Genomic DNA, 18,161 nt, shown 5'->3' on the forward strand with positions numbered 1-18,161 from the left:
GAAAGCATCGAGGTGTGTGAGGATTGTCTGTCAGTATACATGAACTACTATGGCGGGGGAGGGGGAAGCTCCCCGCCCCCATTTTGCAAGTTCATGTACTAATTTGGACGTACCATGTAAGTTGTTGAATGCCCCATGTTATTACCTCTAACAAAATGCAATAATTATCAGCAAAAATTATGTGGTACACAACAAATCCAAGTCCGTATTTCTGTATTTTACTCCACTATGGAGCATGTTTCGCCCGTATAGTAGTAGTGTACTTTGGTGCCAATTTGGAATGCGAAGAACACATAGACCAACTGAAGTTGCATCACCCTATTAAAAAAAGCTGCATCATAACAAACTCTCGTAATGCTGCGTGAAATGCCCTCTCTAAGCCAACTTCCATGATCAAATGGACGACAAGTAGAAAACAAAGTTGGAAAACAGAATGTAAAGCCATTGCATTTTTAACAATTAGGATATTGTTCTGAGTACTTCTATCCAGACCGCTCATGAGGAGCGTACCCGTTCTAGAGTGTTGAAACAAAAGCTGCTCGGACTTCCTAGCGGGAGCGAGCTTTCCATTCACGAAAGCATCGAGGTGTGTGAGGATTGTCTGTCGGTATACACCAACTACTGTGGCAGGAGAGGGGGCAGTTCCCCCTCCCCCCCCCCCCCCAGTTTGCAAGTTCATGTGGATGATAACTATATTCTTCGAAGTGTACTTTGGTGCCAATCTAGAATGCGAAGAACAGATAGATAGGCCAACTGAAGTTGCATCACCCTGTTAAAAAAAGCTGCATCATAACAAACTCTCGTAATGCTGCGTGAAATGCCCTCTCTAAGCCAACTTCCATGATCAAATGGACGACAAGTAGAAAATGAAGCTGGAAAACAGAATGTAAAGCCATTGCATTATTAATAATTAGGATATTGTTCTAAATACTTATATCTAGACCGCTCATGAGGAGTGTACCCGTTCCAGAGTGTTGAAACAAAAGAGACATGTTTTGCTGCTCGGACTTCCTAGTAGCGAAACAAGTGGATGATAACTATATTCTTCGAAGGATGTTACATTTTATGAAGTTTAGTTACTGAATGTCGAACATTTTGGTTTGAAATGGCATTGTAATTCAATATAAAACTAGAATTAAAGGGCAGGCTATTTTTACAATATACAAAAAATTAGACATATTTTTCGAGTTATATATAGCATGTGGGACATTATCTTCCCTAAAAGTAGAATGGTACATAAGCATACCGTAAAATCCACGGTTGTTGTCGTTCCGACCTGTATCTTAGTATTTACGTCAACCCAAACTTACTAGACCGTTTTTAATCAATGCATTCATATAATAAGATCATACAATTCAGATACTACTTGGAGAAATAGTGTATGCTAATCCGATGATTGAAACATTGCTTGAAATGATGAAGACCAAAAACACAGTCCACTAGTACTTCCAAAATCTGTCCTCCTATTGGATGTTCTCCCTCTCACACGGATCAGCCAGACCCATCCAACGGCTGACACTGATCCTCCGATAGAGGCTAACGGTTCAGATCAAAGCACCGCCATCGCTGGATTGTGTGTTTCTTCGGGTCCTTCACAGATGGAAACAGAGAGAAAGCACAAACACACACCTCCACCGCACAAAACAAGGCACCAAAAAAAAAGAAGCAGAAGAAATCATTGACCGGGAGAAAAGGGAGCGAAAGAAAAGAGTGGAGGAAAAGCTTCGGAGCTCGGGATCGGCGATGGAGTCTGGAGCAAAGGCGACGAAGAAGACCGGCGCGGCCGGGCGCCGGGGCGGCGGCGGGCCGAAGAAGAAGTCCGTCTCCCGCTCCGTCAAGGCCGGCCTCCAGTTCCCCGTCGGCCGCATCGGGCGCTACCTCAAGCTGGGACGCTACGCCAAGCGCATCGGCAGCGGCGCCCCCGTCTACCTCGCCGCCGTCCTCGAGTACCTCGCCGCCGAGGTGGGCCACGCACGCGCGCGCCAGGGTGGGTCATATACGTACAGCATCGGCATCTGACTGATTCGCCTCTGTTTTTTTCCCCTTTCTATTTCTGTCTGCTAGGTCCTCGAGCTGGCGGGGAACGCGGCCAAGGACAACAAGAAGAACCGGATCACCCCGCGGCACGTGCTGCTCGCGGTCCGCAACGACCAGGAGCTCGGGAAGCTGCTCGCCGGCGTCACCATCGCGCACGGAGGGGTGCTGCCCAACATCAACCCCGTGCTGCTCCCCAAGAAGACCGCCGCGGCGGCTGCCAAGGAAGCCAAGCCGGCCAAGGAGAAGACCAAGTCGCCCAGGAAGGCCCCCGCCAAGAAGGCGGCCGACTCTTAGGCCCGGCGCTGCACAACGACGGTGCCCCGTCCCTCTCGTCTCCCCTTCCGTGTTTGTCTGTCTGTCTGATCCACCTAATCGTTGCTGTGGTTGTTGCAAGTCATCGAGATCGGTTGCTCCTTGTTTGAATCTGATTTCCGCCGCATCCGTATGCGCGGATCAGTCTGTACACTTTTAGCTTAACACTGTTGTATGTATGTTTGGTGAATGTAGGGCAAGGGAGGGATTGGAAGAGGAAAAAATGTGAATCGCTAGATTCTGTTTGTAATAATATCGCGAAGATCTGAAACATTATGTACTACTATTTGGAATGTTCATTTGTGTTTTTGATGTGTGCTAGTAGGGCTTTTTTTGTGTTTATTTGGATGCTTAGGGTGTGTCTGATTGCAGTTGGGGTGTAGATCATTGGTGGAAATGTTGTCTCCACCTCACAATGTCAGAATTTCATAGTTTGAGTCTTGTACCTTGTATTTGGAATTTATAGATCATTGAGTGGAAGTGTGGTTCTTGTTATGTTGGTTTGCTGGATGGATAGGCTGCAAAATTGGTGCTGAAATAGTATTAGAGATCTAATTTAGGCGTCCAGTTTGTTTGTATGTCAATCTTTTCTTATGAAACCCTGTCTTCATTTCAGCTGGTTGATCAATAATATGCTATAATGTTTTGTTATTCTTGTCTAGTTCATAGAAGTTATTAGCAACATGTAATTTTTGTACTGTTAATTGGATTGCATAATAGCATATATCTTCTTTCGTTTTGAGATATGGTTGCTCGGTAGATTATGGCAACATATATTCATGAATTACAAGTTTGCAACTAATGCTAGAATGTTGTGTAGTAATTCGTTGCCAGGAACATGATAAGAGGGCACAGTTATGTTCTACTAACAGTATCCATGGAAGGTTTCTATCTTTAGCATGCCATTATGTAAGAAGTCAAAGAGATCACATGGAGTAAATTATAACAACAGGAATACCTGTATCGGATTGCTGGTAGCATAGTATTATTGTTGTTTTGATGGCTAAAGTAATTTATTGGGTTCCCTCATGTCTTAATTTGCACAGTTGTGGATTCTGTAACTGTTACAAATTTGCATTATTTTGATGTTTTTGTTGGCGACTTGTCTATCTTGACTAGCATGTTGTTATATTCCACGTTTCAAAAATTATAGCTCATAGAGCTTGTATTTTAAAAACAAACTATGAAGAAAATTGTTGAAATTGAGTCATTGGTACATATGAGAATATACGTGGAGGCATCCAGAGTCTGGTGTGCTTAAGTAGTAAGTATTCCGAAGTCCAAAGTCTCCTGTTCAAAAGTGAGGGATGTTTTGGACATTGGTATGGTTTTTAAGATACAACTTTGACTATTAGGTGTACCATTCTATATGTAGTAATCTAACATACTTGTAACTTTCTGTAAATACTTCTCTACACAAATCTATATGTACTCCCTCTGGCACGAAGTTACGCCAATTAATTTGGGCCGGAGGGAGTATGATTTTTAAGTCTATTTGTCATGCACGTTTTAAATACTTGACTAAAGTTATGTCCGATATACTAGCTATTTGTGAATTGGATGGATATCAACTTCTTTTCTTGTGTTGGTGTTGTGTCTCTTAATGCCATGCTACTGACTTGGATGAGAAGAAACATAGGAGGAGTTTGGATAGTTGGAAGTCCCTTGGGTTTCTCTAATGGATTGGGGAAAAGGGTAGATAATAATTTTGTTGTTGGAATTTAATAGCCACATGATGTGGCCTAGAGTATACTGTAGTGTTGTTTGGAATGGTGTTGTCGCACCAACCAGTTTACCCACCAACTTGAACTGTTGAAGAAATATGGACAATATAATTTATCTGTTCATCATGTCTAGGCCATTGAGACGGACATGGAATTGATGTTAGCCACAAATAATGTTTTCCAACAATATTTATTAATTTGAGCATGCTGAAGCAATATGCCATTTTCTTATCCATGGTTTTTGATATGATTGAGGTTGAGGGACTTAAAATGCAATATTGTCTATGTTCTTAGCCTATGCCATATGTGGTCCTTGCTACAATGTTATGTACATGGTTTCTTATGCATTTGAATTGATATCTTCTTATGTCTCCGATCTTTCAGAAGTTCAGCAGCCAATCTACATTATCTGTATTTTTTCATCAATAGTTTAATTTCCCTATTGAATTTGATTTTCATTCTATTTGTAGCTTGAACTTATGACATATTTTTTATTTTATTTTTGGTGTACTCATGGTTCATTTGGAAGAGAGGATGAGTGGTAATATCACCAATTTTTAAGCCAACCACCTTATGTGAGAGGGATCCACCATTTTTTTCACGAGTTAACAATATAGACAAGCCATCCTAGGTTGGGTTCTTTGAATCGACTATTCAATGGACAATGAGATAATGGTTAACTGATTTTTAAAGAACTATATTGGTTGATGTGGTTTCTGCAATGAAAATATTCGGTCTTATCTGGGATCTGTACAGTTACATTCGCTGTTTTTTTAGGTTGACCAGTAGGTTGAAACATCCTTCGTTCCGGCAAACGAGGCTATGAACTTACAAGAAGAAACATACACATGAAAAGCTTGCCCTGGAAACTAACAAAATCCAACGTAACTCATGCATACTGATTTATTGTTCATCTAACTCCAAATAAGTGATGCATATTGATTTACTTTTCATCCTATTAACATAACTTTGAATGCTCGATTATTTATGAATGTTCCTTACAGAGGTGCTAGATGGCTAGAGTTTATTATATGGAGTCCCTTATAATAGGAACGCTCTTCAGTTACATGGAATTTCTTCTATTTCCCTCAATAACTAGGCACTAAATTTGAGAGGTACCAAATGTTGGACAAGTTCAGATTGTTGTTCTAGTTGAGTGGTGTTTTGGTTCATAGGAGCATCTGCTTACTTTATTTTGAAATACATCTTAGACACATTTTGAAATGTCATAAAAATAGAAATACAAATTCGCACATACATGTTCACGTGCTACGCGTCCACAAAGTCGTTTCATGAAAAAACGACTTGTCATGTGGCATGTGTAAAAAAGAAATTTTTTGGGTGCTAAACATAAGGTTTTTCACAAGGATTACGAAGAACTGATTTGGTTTGGGGTTCGGGATACTTACCCATAACGTCGGAGTTGAGCAGGTGCCAACCATGTTCTGCCGTCCTCATGTAGGTCTGGATGTGTTGGACGTTTTCTTGGAGGCTTTTAAGAGTAGCACCGTCCTTCCTCCGCTTCTCGACCAGATCAGCCGTTTCCCGGATAAACTCGGAATTCTTCTCAGCTAGTTGATCCTCTGCAAGCTTCCGCTTTTCTTCCGCCTCCTTCAGTTTAGACTCTAGGTCTTTATGAGCGGAGCGCGGGATTTCAAGATCGGTTGATGCACTGGCTAGAGAGGTAGATGCACCTGTTCAAATGAAACAAAATCTTAAGTTAGTTAAAAATCGGAAGATTGGAATAATGACAGTTTGGTCGGAGACACACCTTGGGCTTCCGCCAACAATATTTCCAGCTCCGCAATTTTCTCCTTGGCATCGTGAATCTGATCCGCCTGCCCAAGGGTAACGCGGCGTTGCTGCGAGATGTTCTTGTGGAGCTCATAATGCAGCGCTTGTTGTTCCTACGACAGTGAAAGATAAGGATAAGTTCCGATTGCGTATAGTTAAGTGTAGATCTTTTCGAAGCATCATTGCCGAAAATTTTCCGCCATGACGCTTGGGGGCTACCATGACACTTTAAATTTTCTCAGGCTAGTTTACTCAAAGTATCAAGGTGCAAACTATTGTTAAGTTTCCGCCTAGATACTTGGGGGCTACTGGGAAGATTGGTTTACCTTGCATTTGACGAGGAGTTGGTCGAAGAACTCGCCGATCTCTCTTTTGTGATTTTGAATCTCGGAAGATTCAACATCAGCTTTACCCCATGCGTCATTTAGCATGGAGTTCAGAAGATCTTGCTCAAGCTCCCATTTCTCCGCCTCCGTAAGTTTGTTGAAGAATTTGTGGGAGTACGCCTTGGGCGTGGCATAAAGATCAGAAGGATCACCAAATTTTGCCGGAAACGTTACGGCATCCTTAGCTGAAGCTTCAGCCTTATCCGCAGAGGTGACTTCCGCCTTCTCTGGACCTTTGTCTTGATCCTCTTCCAGAGCAACTCGCTTTGTGGCGGAGCAGCTTCCGCCTCTTTTCCCGCTGCTCACTGGAATTATTTCCACTTGAGTTTCGGTGGCGGGATCAAGGGTGGGGTGAGCCTTAGGCGGAGTAGGTTTGGGAGCTGGGTTGGAGGTACTTGCCGGAGCTGGAGTGGTGGGGCCAACGGCCGGTGACATCTTCAAAAAACTGGTGATACGCTTCTGGGTGCTAACCCGTGAAGCGGTGATCTTCTGGCTCCTGCACCAAGTAAAGAAAAGACATAAGAAATAAAGTTTTAACATCGCAACTAGGAGTTTGTATTTCGGAACACTTACGTAGCTCCGGGAAGTTACGGGCGTGACCCTCTTCTGGCTGTGGCCAGAAGCTTGATGCGGTCGCGCTCCGCCTTCTTGGAGTCGAGGCGTGGAGGAGCTTTGGTCCTTGCATTCTTGGCGGAGGCCTCGCCGCTGGTTCCGGTGTCAGTGCCGGAAACCTTGGCGCGGGGACTTCTGGAGCGCGAGGAGCAGCTTTCTTCTTGGGGGCTTGCTCTTCCTCCTCGTCTTCATCCTTCGGATCCTCCTCCGCCCTTCCGGCATCAGCGGGTAGACGGAATACATCTCTAAAACCATCCTCCGCCAGAGAATTGAGCTGATAGAGGAAGCGTTGAAGAAGTTAGAACATTTCAAATATAAGAAGCAAAATGACTAAGTGAGAAAATGCACCGGAGGGCACTTGTTATTGATGTACATGTCCTTGTTGATTTTCGGGACCTCCTGGCCCCGGGCGATCTTCACGAGTGTCCGAATCCTCTTGTTCAGAGAATCCGTTGGTAGGTTGTCTTTGGTCACCCGCAGCTCGTCATCGACTCCGGAGTATTCGCAGATTAGCCGCTTATTGTACTTGAGCGGCTGAATCCGACGAGTGAACCAGCTCAAGGTCAGGTCCATTCCAGATAAACCGTTATGGACCAGCCAGGAGATCCTCCTGGCCATCTTGTCCACCTTCGGATACTGGGCGAGGGCGGGGATGAAGCTCCAGCTGGCGAGCTCTTCTGGAGGTTTGTTGGCGAATGCAGGGAGACCATCGTGGATGTCCGGAACTGAGATATTCTTCACGTAGAACCATCCAGCGTTCTAGTACCGGACAGACTTGTGGGAGGCAAGAGCCGAAAAAACCCTCTTGGTGCGGAGCACGAAAGTCATGCTGCCGCAGTTTACCATGGCCTTATCCTTGGTCTCCTTCTTGACTCGATAGAAAAACTGCCAGAGGCGGATATCCGGACAGGCTCCGAGATAGCCCTCACAGAGAGTTGCGAAGTTGGAGAGGAGGAGAAAGGAATTTGGACATATGTTGTGTGGTTGGAGGCCATAGGTGTTAAGCACCGACAGGAAGAATTCGGAAGGAGGAAGAGAGAGGCCGCACTCCACCCAAGCTTTGGTGAAGACACGTTTGTCAGGCTCTGGGGTAGGAGTGATGGAGTCTTTGTTGAAACTCCAGGTATCCGGAGCAATGAATCCTTCCTTTGCGAAGGTTGTGAGTCCCGACTCCGTAACTTCGCTGGGCCACCATTGAGGCATTGGCCCTTCTCCCCTTCGCGGTTCCGGGCCTTCGAACCCTTCTTCTGCTCCACCTCCAGAACTTTAGCAGCCATTCTAGCCTGCCCTTCTAGTTCCGCTTGGATTTCTTCGGCTGTTGGGATCCGACCAAGGATGTTGCTGGAAGCGGCGGAATAAGGTTGAGCTAACCTAACATCGGAAATATTGGGCGGAAGGAATGCTAAAGGCTCAACGAAAGTTGGTTCTGTTGGGTTTGGCGGTGGACTATTCGGAGAGCTATCAGTGAAAGTAGGTGAGCTAGTGGACATGTTTCCGGCTGCATGCATATGGTAAAAAGCTTAAGAAGCCGGATCCCTGCTAAGTCTATCTTCTACAAGTCCGGTGGACTTACCGACAATGGCTTGGCGGTTCCCTGTGACGCCGGCGAGGGAGAAAGTCTTGGACTTGACACGCAGGCCTCCGGCGAGACCACAAATCGGCGGCGGAGGCGAAATCCCGATCAAACGCGAGTAGCTTGGGTCGAGGGACACCTTGGAGCGGCGGTGCTTGAAGCTTTCCGGGGAGGAGCTCGCCGGAAGTGAGATCTAACGCGCGGCGCTGGCGCGAGGAAGAAGATGAAGTGGTGAGGGCGGTGAAAAAGTGAAAATGACCGCGCAAATGTGGTGTTTATAGGCCTCGCGCGGATTCGTGAGTCGGATCCTACGGTGGGAACGGAACGGTCGCACCGTTGGATGATCGCCACGTGTCTTAGGTCAAAAGCGATGAAATGGACGCAGTGGTGACCTAACTGCGCGCCTCCGAGATTTCCTGCTAAAGATTCGCGTATCCGAAAATTTAGCGCGGGAAAAGGGAAAGTTGTGCGCGACGTGGGCGAGAAATCTGCTAAGTTACCGTTACAAGAAGACGAATGATTTCCGGTTGAATGAAGTCGGAAACGATAAAGTTTTGGAAACTCTTTGAGATTCTCTTCGGATCCGGACAAAGATAGGCCGAGGAATGACGAATCTTGAAGAACTTCGGGGGCTACTATTGTGGGTATACTTTATGGGTATATCAACGACGTGGTCTAGATCCGGCAAGTCCGGGTGGCCCGCAGATGGTGATGATGGCATATGGCCCATCGGGCGGCCCAATTGCTGTTGATAGAAGATGGATGAAGTCCAGCGCAGGAACAGTAGCCGGATCTCAACCGACCTATGCAGGTAGTCGGATCCGTGAAGGCCCATGAAGTATCCGGATCCAATACGGCTTATAAGGAAAGGATGGTCCTTGACGTGCACAACAATGTAATATTTCGTAGTTAAGCATCTTGTATTTCGGCTAGGACTCTCCGTGTAAACCCTAGATCCTGGCGCCTTTATAAGCCGGATCCCGGGAGCCCTAGAGGTACAACAACAACTCATTGTAACAACGCGAACGCGCCCAGATAATTCCAGACAAGTAGCAGTAGGCCTGTCATCGTGCAGGTGTTCCAAAGCTGGGTAAATCGCGTACCACCGTCCCGAGGACTCTCCGCTCGATGGACCCTACTTCTTCTCCCCCTCGTGAGGATCCCTCCTCCGAGGTACCGTCAAATAGGCAACGACAGTCGTTTAATAAAAAATCGACTTGTCATGTGGCATGTGTACAAAAGAAAAAATTTGGTGCTAAACATAAGGTTTTTCACAAGATAAATTTTCTCTATTTTGCATAGGTCATAAAAAATATCAGGTTTTCACGAAACTTGAGAAACACAAATATATTATTGAGATGTACATGTAATTTTTTTTTGTCAAAATTGTTTCGACACTTCGAAATATTTTTATTTGTAGAGGAAGCATATGCACCCGGGAGCCGAATTGAATTTCCGTGTTATGCTAGCAACTTTGAGTTTCTTCTGCATAGCGCTCTCCTCTTGCATTTTTACACAAATATGAACATGGTTATCTGGTCCAGGTTGTAGATTTGTTTTGTTCTGCAAGCATTTTCACGTATTATTATACAAAATCATATATAGATTAATGAGACACCTTTGCTAGTTGGACATATTCGTATGAACAAAGTGCTAAGATTTTTGTATATTGAGTAACATTTTTTTTTTCATGAATAATTATACTAACTGGAGTAGAATTTTTGTCCTCTGGTGATCTGCCTTTTCTTGTCAGTGAAACACATTGTATGACTCTTATGTTTTATTCAGGAAAGTTGCAACAATTGTGACAAACTACCAACATTAGGCATACAAATAGACACGTGCAATGCATATTTTATCTATTTGAACTATGTCTTCCACACTGAACTTTCCCTTCGACTAACTGGAATAGAATACTACTACCTCTATTCCAAAATATAAGGTGTCTACGATCTGCCAAAAGTTAAATCTTACTAACTTTTACTAAATACTTAGCAAACAATATCTACACATATTTATAATATTAAATGAGCACATTAAAAATATATACTTTATGATGATGAATCTATAGATTATTTTTGAAGGGATGAATCTATAGATATTGATTCAGTGTTATAATTGTTTATGTTTTTATCTATAAAACTTGGTTAAATTTAGTAACCGATGACTTTTAACTAATTGTTAGACATCTTATATTTTAGGATGGAGGGAGTAGAAAAACTACACAACTACCACAGTATTTCTTGGATCGTTTGGAGTGGGACTAAAGTCGGTAATCATAGTGTCATGACTAAGCAACGACAATTGGGTGGTGTAGTTCCTCATAGTAAAAAAAAAACGTTGTAAAGGGCCAAATTATGAATGAATACATTCAGTTCAATTTTTTTTTCAGAGAATTCAATTCCTGAGCTATTGTATTAGACTGGACGAACAAAAAGATGTGCGTCGAACTTGGACGTTCTTTGCGTGCCGGCCCGATATACTCCGGGCCATGCGTGACCGACTTATGTTAAGCATGGACGAAATTCAGCTCCGTTTCGCTCGACAGAAATAAGAACTGAAGAAGACGCCAACACTATAAGCTGGCCCCTATCGACCTGCCGGTGGTCGAGCTCATCGCGGGGATCGCCCACCGGATCCACTACGGGGCTGTTTGGTTCAGGGGATAAGTTCAGGGGATGAGGGTATCCCCAACCACCCGGTTAGAGGTAACCATTTTTTCTGTTTGGTTGTGTAGGATCAGAGGTGGTTAGTGGTAACCAAATTTCTGTTTGGTTGAAAGGATGAAGAGTGGATGAGCAAGTGTGGTGACCTTTTTTATTCAAATGGTGAGATTACCCTAAATTGGTTCAAGTCAGCGGGAATGCTTACTTTGGCATTGAAAAGCGGCAAGTGTTATAGAAATTATGTCTACTTCACATGAGGCCATTCAGATAATGAAATAGCAAACCTGAAGCTAGCAAGTAGCAACAACAGGGAAACAATACATGTAAGAATTGTAGATACATAACAGCGGCAGTCAAAGCAACGCACACAAGCAGCAATAGGAGAAGCCGAAGTGCAGAATAGCTGCGCGCAAAAGATCTCCTCAATCGATACGCTTCAAGAGAAGAGCTCCGTCGTCTCGGCACGGACGACTGGACGACCTCCATCTGAGCCCAGACAATCAACGAGGTCACCAACCCCGGCCGCCCAACAGCGCAGCGCTCACATCGCATCAGACCAGGGGCCACGGCCACATCGCAGCAGAGCAAGGGCATGTAGCCAGAGCAGCACCAACGACGGCCACGGCACAGCAGAGCAGTGGCGGCCATAGCCACCGGGAGCACCTGCCCCTTGTCGTACCGCCATCGCCCTCGATCTGGCGCCGCCGGGCCGCCGTTGCCCTTGATCTGGCATCTTCAAGAGATAACGGAGGAGGTGAGCGAGGGAAAAAACGAGGAGATGGAGGGAGGTACCAGCCGCCGCCGTGTCTGATTTCCCAGCGTCGCGCCAGGATTTCTTGCCGCCGCCTGGTTCATGCGGGAGAGAAATCACTTTTCTTTCGCGGCGGTGAGCAAGCGAAACGGTGCGGAAAGCATTTTGGGGTGAGGCCAGCGCGATAGCCAGAAGTGGTTGGCCTCATCCGCCACATTTTGCCGGACGAGCTCAACCACCATTTCACACGAATATTCCCAGAATCTGGCTATCCTCAACCACTCTCATCCCTAAACCAAACATCTGGCAACCACTTTTTTAGTGGCTACCCCTAACCACTTGGGGATATCCCCTGAACCAAACAGCCCCTACATCTCTTGCCCACCGAATCACTCCAGCGTCAACCGCCGTCTCTGGTCCCTCGCTGACGACAGCGTCGCGGAGGTCTCCATCCCCGCTGCGCGCGGCCTCTCCTTCCTCTAGACCTCTACGCCCTCGTTCCGCGACAGCGATCAGGAGATCCTCTAGGATATGATGTGGGATCAATCGTCGGACGCCGTCATGGTGTCGCCGGGAAATGGCGCATACTTCTGCCCGCTACGGCCGGGCGATGGACCGTGGAGCCCGGTGGTCGGATGCTCGCCGGGCGCTCACCATGTCAGCAGCATCACCTACTGCGACGGCACGTTCTACTTCCCTGGACGGGCGCGCCCACGGGGTCTCGGCCGTGTACGACGCAACCTTCGCCGTGGCCGCCGTGATCGAACCGCTGGACATGGTCCCGCCACTCCACTTCTGGCTCGACTATTGTATCTCAGGGCCACAACTCGTGTCGGGAGACAAAATCACGTCAGAATCGCCAAGAGCCATAACGATTAACGAGTACAATACATGTTTTTCTACTTTAAATATCTGAATAACGTACATGTGCTACATTACTCAATGCCCTGGCAAATAAAATTCAGAAAATTTATCAAAACAATGAAACCGCATTAACCAGATGATAAATACAAAATATTGGCCGAGCAAAGCAACAGCATCCGGGCCAGGACTAAGATCTCCCTGCTAGCGTCTCTTCTGACCATGATGTAGGTTGTCCAGCAATTTGGAGGAGCCGGTGTTCTACTTGCTTCATATCTTGCCGCTCTTCTGGATTCATTTTTAGACAATCTGCAGCAACCCCACTAACCATTTCCAACATACTGATATCATCCTCACTTGTAATATCGTTATCAATAAAGTTCCTTGCTCTTTTTTCTGCACAAGACTGAACAAAGTTTGCAACATAGCTCCTCTTGACATCATATGTTGCAGGCCTCCTTGTGATGAGCTCTATCAGAACAATTCCGAAGCGATAGACATCACTCTTCTGTGTAACGATCCCCTTCTCCATATATATTGGGTCTATGTAACTCATGTCCCCAATAACACGATCAGTCTCCTCGTCTTTTCCTTTTGCGAGCAGCTTTGAGGTACCAAAGTCGGAAACTTTTGGGTTGAAATGTTCATCAAGAAGAATATTTGCAGATTTTACATCGCCATGACGTATGGTACTCTCCCCTGCTGAATGCATATACGTTAGGGCATGCCCAATGCACTGCTCTAGAGCTACTGCCTCACACCTTTATCTAGGTTCGGGTGGTCCAAAGTAGGTTCGGATGAGGAGGTAGCCTCCTCTTCAAGAAGTGGGATCTTAAGCCTAAAAAGCATGCTTTTTGGAGAGAGAAAGAGATACATAGTGTCATATTTGTGGGATCCTTTCTCTCTTTTTTCTGACTAAAGTTGTAGCTTCCATTGGAGAGATAAAATTGACCATGTTGCTTCTGACAACTTTTTTACATAGAGCAGCTAGTTGTGTATGCCACCATTGCTCATGCCCTTAGACCTTCAGCTGACCCAATAGCAATAGCAAGACGCTTTTTCGCTGGAATGGTATCTTTGGATTTGAAGAGGACGTCATACAAACTCCCTTTCGCCACAAACTCATACACCAACATGGGAACATCATACTCTAGGCAACAGCCTAGGAGCCTCACAATGTTCTTGTGTCTCATCTCAGATTGGATTATAACCTCGTCAGTGAATTCCTTCTTCATATCCTTGTCAACTTTGATGGACTTCTTCACAGCCACTTGTTGTTTATCTTTCAGAGTCCCCTTATAAACCTTACCAAAGTGGCCCTGTCCAATGACAGATTCATAATTGTTTGTTATTTGCTTCAGTTGTTTCCTCGTGTATATCCGTATATTCTTGACACCATTTAGTATTGGACCACCATTTTGTTCATAGAACTTCTTAAGCTTTAGGTGTTGCTTCGCCATAAACATGACGACGAAGACAACAATCAAGCCAGCAATACCTAGGAAAAAGCAAAGTATGGAAGCTTTAGTTAAACTGAAGTGAATCTATTTTTTTACAATCCTTTATAAAACCCCCAAATAAACTATAGAAGTGTTAATTTTACATATGCCATTTCTCTATAATGCAAAAATCATACTCCAGCTAAAAGTAAAAGAAAGTGTACAACACACTACTAAGTAACTAATTGAGGTTATCCTTTATCTAAAAACAACTATAAGTAACTTGAGTATTTGGCGGTCAATGACTTGTCTGTTTGCCATAATAAGTTCTATGGTAGTCCTCAAAGCTCAAGTTTTCTATGGGCAATCATTGAACATGCGTTATCACCAGATTATAATATCTTCAATCATTGAACAAGGGAATCTTGTCGAACACATAACTTGAGTTTCTTACATGTATGTGATCGACATGCTTTTCAAAATTATGGCAGCTAAGTACAAGAAGTATGTGTGCATTGCACTATATTGCTGTTGCTGCAAGTTTTCTTTCGTTTTCTGTCATGCGCTGGTGGTTTTGGTTTCTTGAACTGAAATGTGGTAGATCAGCACATACCGACGATAATCTTTGCTGGTAAGGGGAAAATTTCGGTACAGTTTCCCTTTTTGGCGTCGCCTTTCATCCCGCGTCTGCATCGGCAGTCATATCCTCCGGGTATGTTGGTGCAGATCCCGTCACACGGATATAAATCACGGAACTCAGGACTCTGTTCTCGGAGCTGACACTCGTCGATGTCTGGGAAGAGAATGTTGAAGGGAATGAAAGTGAGATACTGCTGATAAATTAGTACTAGCACAGGGAATTAGAAACTGAATCATCGCCTAGTAAATTAAGTACCTTGGCATCCATTGGCGATGTAGGGGTTGCCCTGGTAGTGCTCCCAGCACCTGCAGACGTAGCCTGCAGCGTCGTAGGGTGCTTTAGCACAGGAACTGTTACCGCTGAGGCAGCCGTCGCGCTCACAGGAGCCATTCCTGATGGCGAAATCGAGCACCACCGGGAAGCCCCTGGCGAGTTTCTTGGACAGCACCTCGTAGCCGTCCAGGTCCTCCGTCGAGAAGTTGTACCATGACCTCTCCACCAGACCACCACCATACCGTAGGAGCACGGATTTGTTTCCCAAAAAATATTGGCAGCCTCGAGGATCACGGCGGTCTCGGTGATGGGCATCGTCGGCCACGGCGGCGGCAGGGCGATCTGGCAGCAGCCCAGCCCCGAGCAGGACCCATTTGGGGCCGTGAGCCGGAAGGGGCTGTTTGAAGTGCAAGAGAGAGGGTCTGGGTAGGGCTTGATCTGATAGGACATGGAGGACTGGACACTCCAGCCGACGCCCACGAGGTCGTCGCGCGGGGACAGGAGGAATGGCCCCTCTCTGTCCAAGTCCATGTATTCACCCTTTCTTGAACCCACGGTTTCGTTTATGAAGCACCGGGAAGTGACGCCGCCGTACACGCGCACCTCGTTGGTCTCGAGCGATATGCCGAACAGCTCGACCGGCTGGTACCTGTATTTGCAGTCCGTGTTGTTGGTGCCGAATTTACACTGGTAAATCGCCTGGTATGGTGGGTAGCTGTGGTTGTAGGCGAGGAAGGCGCGAGGAGGAGTGAAGGAGGTGTTGCAGGTGACCTCGAAGCCGGGGAGGAAGCAGCCGGGCTTGTCCATGCCGAAGGGGAACGGGATGCTCATGCCGCCGCACTTGTCCCGGCAACCCGGACGTCCCATCATCCCCTGCCGCGGCCGGCCTTGTAGGTCATCAGCGGCAGCCGCGACGTGCTGCGGGGTCACTGTTGCTGCAAGGGGGAGGAGTAGGATCGATAGCAGCTGAGAATAGTGGATCAGTTTCGACAGCGGAGCCATTGCGGTGTCTTCTGCTAAGTAGCTAAGCTCACTCCCTGTTATATACTAGTACGTAGTAGATGCGAAACTGCCCTAGCACGTTGCAGCAGCTACAAGTTGCATAAAGCTCATACCTTGCCCAAAAGCGCGCCCACGGTTTTTGAAGCTAATGACAAACGGTCCACAAGCCAGGCTTTGTGATACAAAATATGGCAACTCGTGTCCACATCGGGCAATCATTTATCATTTATTTTATTTTATCCTGCCATGAAGCGCACACAATCTTGCCGCTCAATGTAGTACGAAAAGGACAAAAAGTACACCAGTAATTGACTGAAGTCAGAAAACACTTTTTTGTGAGTTTCGCCGCATGTTCCAATGTCATCCAGAAGAGTACTACGGCTCATAGAGGAAGCAAGCAAGAAGCAACAGGAACAACAATCCCAGTACAACACTGATCATAAAGAGCTCTAGGGCACCTTTGGTAGGCAGCTCACCCCTTAGTTTTTCGAAATGCCTTCACGTTATGGTCCAACCAATTTTCAAAGCATCTCTAGGCCAGGCCTGGAAGGAACGGCCGTTTTCAGCGAGCCACCCTCGTCTCGCGCTCCTTTGATGCAAAAGAGACTCTTTCCCTACACGAGCGTGGACGAGGAGGGAAATGGCGCGAGCTCGAGAGCCCATTGGTGAAAAGAGAAAGGGGCGCTAGAAGGATTCCATCACCTCCTTGAGCACCCTCCTCTATTTCTATCCCCAGCTCTCGCCGCCCGGTTCAAATCCTCCATCCCACCATCGATTTGAGCTCCACCTCCCCCCCCCCCCCCCCCGAGAAGGTAAATGGCATACACATCTCCTGTTCGCGACGGCGATGGAGACATCTCAGTTAGGATTCATCCTCTTCTTCAACAAGTTCTCCTTCAACTTCGGCGATGACTGTAGGCAAACACATCTCCAGCATTATCAGTTAGGGTTAGATCATGGTAGGGTTTCGCAGATCTGGCTAGGGTGTGATCTTTGTATACGGGTTTGACATGATCTATGCTTGTCCATCACTCCTCTAGGATTTGTATTGTACCAAAAGTACTGATTCAACATGATTTCTGCCCTACTATTTGTTTGATCATAGGTAGATTCACTTTTTGTGCACTACAACTGTGGTTCTTCGAACTCTGTAGTACATATTTGGTCCACCGTTGTTGTAGGATATGATATGTGCGCTTGTTCATATGTGATATGCGATCATTGTGCATGACTCCTTTTGCGACGACTTTAACTAGGCCCTCGTCTGCATGGGGGAGTCGAAGACCCCCTCGTAGGTGCTAGATTCACAGCCCTTGCTGAGTCCCAAGTGTCGGCGGCCGATGCGCTGGTTGACGAGGGACCACTAACTTCCGTTGTAGCCCAAGTGGAGCCAGAGGTGGAGGCAAGGATGGCCACCACAAGGAAGATGAAGAAACGCATTGTCGCGGAGAAGGAGGTGAGGGCTACATAGATGTGGGCCATGAAATGCCCTCCCCCTTCATATCCAGCTTCGTCCTTGTAAAGATGTATGCGCTGATCAAGAGCGGCGTCTGAACTGACAAAGGCTTCAAGGAAGTCCACCTGATTATCGTGGCCAAGGCCCCATGGATCACTGCGGTGCTGAAATTAGCTCCACACATGTGTACAACCACCTGAGGAAATGGAGGGTGAGGTGTCTTATCGTTAGCAGGCTCCGCGATCTTAGCGGTGCTCAATGGTGCGACGAGAGCAAAACCACCCTCTTGGAGGCTGAGCACTACCACGGCCACGTCATGGTTAGCGCACTATCCACATAACTAACTTCGATCATCGCTAACATGCACAACTAACATACTATGTTCCAATGGTAGGATCACCCCAAAGACGTCGAGTTCCTGAACACGCCCTTAATCAATTACAATGAGATGCAAACAATCTTTGCGTACTTGTGATAGGTTAACAACCTTACTTTGTTCTTCGATGCTAGTGGTGTGTGGTCTTCCGAGGAACGGATCCAGGTATCTACAAGTCATGGAGGATCTACCAAGAGGAAGTGGATGGTTGCTCCAACAACAATTACAAAGGGTATGCAACATTGGAAGAGGCACAAGC

General features: G+C 46.2%; 2 protein-coding genes and 1 pseudogene across 2 annotated transcripts; 1 reads left to right on the plus strand and 2 right to left on the minus strand.

The window, feature by feature from the left end:
* The first annotated feature begins 1,644 nt into the window (after nucleotides 1–1,644).
* LOC127321585 (probable histone H2A.4) lies at nucleotides 1,645–2,661 on the plus strand. The gene is made up of 2 exons (XM_051350608.1): nucleotides 1,645–1,962; nucleotides 2,065–2,661. The coding sequence occupies exons 1-2, from the start codon at nucleotides 1,744–1,746 to the stop codon at nucleotides 2,329–2,331; spliced, it is 486 nt and encodes a 161-aa protein (XP_051206568.1). The 5' UTR covers nucleotides 1,645–1,743; the 3' UTR covers nucleotides 2,332–2,661.
* A 10,069-nt stretch (nucleotides 2,662–12,730) lies between these two features.
* Nucleotides 12,731–13,428, minus strand: LOC127321618 (wall-associated receptor kinase 3-like). Its single transcript, XM_051350644.1, has one exon. The coding sequence runs from the start codon at nucleotides 13,426–13,428 to the stop codon at nucleotides 12,907–12,909; it is 522 nt and encodes a 173-aa protein (XP_051206604.1). The 3' UTR covers nucleotides 12,731–12,906.
* A 298-nt stretch (nucleotides 13,429–13,726) lies between these two features.
* LOC127321593 (wall-associated receptor kinase 1-like) lies at nucleotides 13,727–16,099 on the minus strand (annotated as a pseudogene).
* Between the last annotated feature and the right edge of the window lie 2,062 nt (nucleotides 16,100–18,161).

The sequence above is a fragment of the Lolium perenne genome, chromosome 1 (assembly GCF_019359855.2).
Source record: "Lolium perenne isolate Kyuss_39 chromosome 1, Kyuss_2.0, whole genome shotgun sequence".
NCBI lineage: Eukaryota > Viridiplantae > Streptophyta > Magnoliopsida > Poales > Poaceae > Lolium > Lolium perenne.

Bases quoted from the DNA above. Each gene is read 5' to 3' on its own strand.
- LOC127321585 (XM_051350608.1), top strand. From the start codon at position 1,744: ATGGAGTCTGGAGCAAAGGCGACGAAGAAGACCGGCGCGGCCGGGCGC. The intron at 1,963-2,064 runs GTGGGCCACGCA...TCTGTCTGCTAG, and splicing joins TCGAGTACCTCGCCGCCGAG to GTCCTCGAGCTGGCGGGGAA.
- LOC127321618 (XM_051350644.1), bottom strand. From the start codon at position 13,428: ATGCATTCAGCAGGGGAGAGTACCATACGTCATGGCGATGTAAAATCT.